This window comes from Lygodium microphyllum, chromosome 21 (genome assembly GCF_053477565.2).
Source record: "Lygodium microphyllum isolate KBCC chromosome 21, Lygodium_microphyllum_v1.1.10, whole genome shotgun sequence".
NCBI classification, from domain to species: domain Eukaryota; kingdom Viridiplantae; phylum Streptophyta; class Polypodiopsida; order Schizaeales; family Lygodiaceae; genus Lygodium; species Lygodium microphyllum.
Genome location: NC_141155.1, coordinates 63,729,952 through 63,732,997, shown reverse-complemented (window position 1 = coordinate 63,732,997; position 3,046 = coordinate 63,729,952). Strand labels below are relative to the sequence as shown.

Here is a 3,046-nt window from a genome sequence, read left to right as displayed (position 1 = left end):
CTTCCATGACCAATATGGTCATGCACTTGGTAATGTGCTTTCCTTTTTAATATGGCTATCTAATTTTCATGATGGGGTATATATGATTGTGTGGTTTTCTTGCCATGCACTTTGAATGTTTGCTCTTGTTGCTCATTTGGACAGTAGGGAATATGATGTTAGTGTGTGGAGTTTCTATTTAATCCATTGGTGCAATATGTTTTTTTCTCACTAATATAATCATGAGCTTTGCAATAAGATGGATGTCATGGCCATGATATATGATTGGTCAATGTGGCCATGTACTTTGCTCAACATTGTAAGTGTTATTGTTGCTAAATATTGCAATGACTCTGTTGTTGGGGCCACACAGTTTGTGTTATTTATGTGTACTAAACATCTTTCTTTTAATTTTCTTTTTTGTTATTGTGATTACCTTTCAACAACTATGGTCTTGCTTTTGTGTCAATGTGAAAAGCTTAGCTGTGAGTAAGTATTATACAAATGTAAATGTCTAATCAATGAATATTTATTTACTAATTATACCTAGAAAAATCATGAGATCCAAGTTAACTTGATAGAATATCTATAATTCCCTAGTTAGAGGATAGTATTTGCTAGTTATGACTAATAAAAAGTAAAATTTTCTAATTAGGTTGATATTATTACTAGTTATACAATAACTTGCTAGATAATGTTGCTAGATAGGGCTTCAATTTTCTAGATACTATCTAGGAAAAGGATGTTACTAGTTAGAAGAGACTAGTGATGGCAAAATTATCTAGTTATAACTAGAAAATTCTACATTCTTCCTAGTTTGGTTAATAATCTTCCTAGTTATAATGTGAACTTTCTATATAGTAAGTGGTTTAGAGTTTCTTGTGACCTTTGTCCTTACCTTCTCGAAACCATCATTATCAACTTGAATTGAGAAATAGAGAATTGTGATAAACATCATCTTTATCTTATCCTCATTGTACCTTTAATTCCCTATTACATAAAAGTATGGAATCACATCCTTATAATTCCTTATGTAGGGATTTTCAAAGTAATGTGGGGAATGCTCTATATTCCCTATTATAAGATGTAGGGAACGTAGGGACTTTCAAAGGAATGTAGGGAATGCTCTATATTCCCTATTATAAGATGTAGGGAATGCTCTATATTCCCTATTATAAGATGTAGGGAATGCAATTTCCTAGTTATAGATGGGGAATACATACTTGTCTACATAGGAAATATTGGAGAATTTCCTATATTTCACCAAATTGCCTATGTGGGGAACGATTGAAAGTTCCTTGTGTTAAAGCAATGAGCCATAAGAACAGTTGCACTAATGATGACGTACTACATGGTGGTGGTGGCCTGAGCGAAGGGGAGGCAAGGCTAGTGCTTGAACAAGTCATGCGAGCTGTGAAGTTCTGCCATGAGAGAGGGGTTGCACATCGGGATTTGAAGCCAGACAATATTCTATTCCAGAGGAGAGGCGACCTTAGGTCATTGCGCTTGTCGGACTTCGGCTTGGCCGCCTGCACGGCTAGCATTTGGGATGCGAAGGAGGGGATCCAGTCAACACCATTGATGGGCGTGGTGGGGACGCCAAGCTACATGGCACCGGAGGTAGTGGCCGGCAAGGGCTACTATGGCTCCCACGTCGATGTGTGGAGCGCAGGCGTGGTCCTCTATGAGATACTGAGTGGCCAGTTACCTCCTCCTGCTTTCTTTAGTCATGAGCATGACATTGCTGATCATTGTACTGACGGTGCTGCAGACTGTACTGATTACAGTGCAGAGATACGACGCTTGGGATTCGACCAGCCTTGTTGGAAGCGCGTGTCTTGGATGGCAAAGCACCTTGTGAAGGGGATGCTTTGCAAGAAACCCGACCTCCGATTATCTGTTGAAGATGTGCTTCATCACCCTTGGATCAGGAGTAGCACTAGCAATATGTTGGCCGGTATAGCCAGTACTACTGGCGCACCTGCTTGCAATGTCCACATTGCTCCCCCTCATCATGATCAGGCTTTGATCATGCCAGCTCTAGTCACAGTGCTGTAACAAATCAGCACTCCCAAATTACCAGCTCATATGAACAGTACCGTGCCATCGGATCTGCTAATTCGATGAGTTGTACATACAAGAACAAAGAAAAAATATATTTTGAGAATTGGCGAGTTGGAATATGTAGATGGCAACATTAGCTGGACATGATTTAATGTAGTTGTATCTCTGGATGTTCGTTTGTGTGCGTCGTGAAATCAGAGACATGCCTCGTTAGTTGTAGTTCATTTATTTGCTGCTTACAAGAAAGGCCATCTAAATATCAAAGCCTCAAGGCACGAATTATAACTGTAAACCACATCATACTCTGTATTTTCACCAACAGTTCGTTACATAGAAAATTTATTATCTGCGTTTGATTGTGCATTGCGCGTGACTGGAAGGTTGTATGTGATTGAGTATAGATAACCCATGATCCGTGACCGACTGTAAATTAAACAGATGAATGTTTAAAGTCCCAAATCTCATATTTCCTCATGGTTGGGTATAATGGTACTTTCCTAATCCAGGGTTGGATTGTGAAACTCTTACTCTTTTCGGACGTATACTATATGCAAAGAGATGTGACTTTCCACATGGTGCACGTACGAAGACAAAGGAGAAATCATAGTCAATTAAGCAAGCTAGAGAGGTCGTAGTTGTTTCAGCAACTACTGTTAATTAATATGAGAGTGAGAGAGAGAGAGGGAGAGAGAGAAATAAGGTGTAGGCCACACTAGGCATAGGCATAGACTACAAGTGCAAGTTAGACTAGGTATAGGCTACATATAGGCTTATGCATAGGCTACGCAAAGGTGAGTGTGGCCTAGGATTACATATAGGCTAGTCTAAGGCATAAGGTCTATATGCACAAGCTAGGGCTAGGTGATTATAAGCTAGATTGGGCTAGCAAAGGCTACATTAGGTAGGGCCAGCTATAGGCTAAGCTAGGCATAAGGTATGTTAGGTGAAAAAGTAGGCTTGCCATAGGCGAGGCTATGCATAGGATAGGCTAGGCGTAGCTATA

At 39.9% G+C, this 3,046-nt stretch overlaps 1 protein-coding gene across 1 annotated transcript; it reads left to right on the top strand.

The window, feature by feature from the left end:
• The first annotated feature begins 1,290 nt into the window (after nucleotides 1-1,290).
• Nucleotides 1,291-2,037, top strand: LOC148018079 (CBL-interacting serine/threonine-protein kinase 5-like). Its single transcript, XM_087661542.1, has one exon. The coding sequence runs from the start codon at nucleotides 1,291-1,293 to the stop codon at nucleotides 2,035-2,037; it is 747 nt and encodes a 248-aa protein (XP_087517668.1).
• The last annotated feature ends 1,009 nt before the right edge of the window (nucleotides 2,038-3,046 follow it).

Bases quoted from the DNA above. Each gene is read 5' to 3' on its own strand.
- LOC148018079 (XM_087661542.1), top strand. From the start codon at position 1,291: ATGAGCCATAAGAACAGTTGCACTAATGATGACGTACTACATGGTGGT.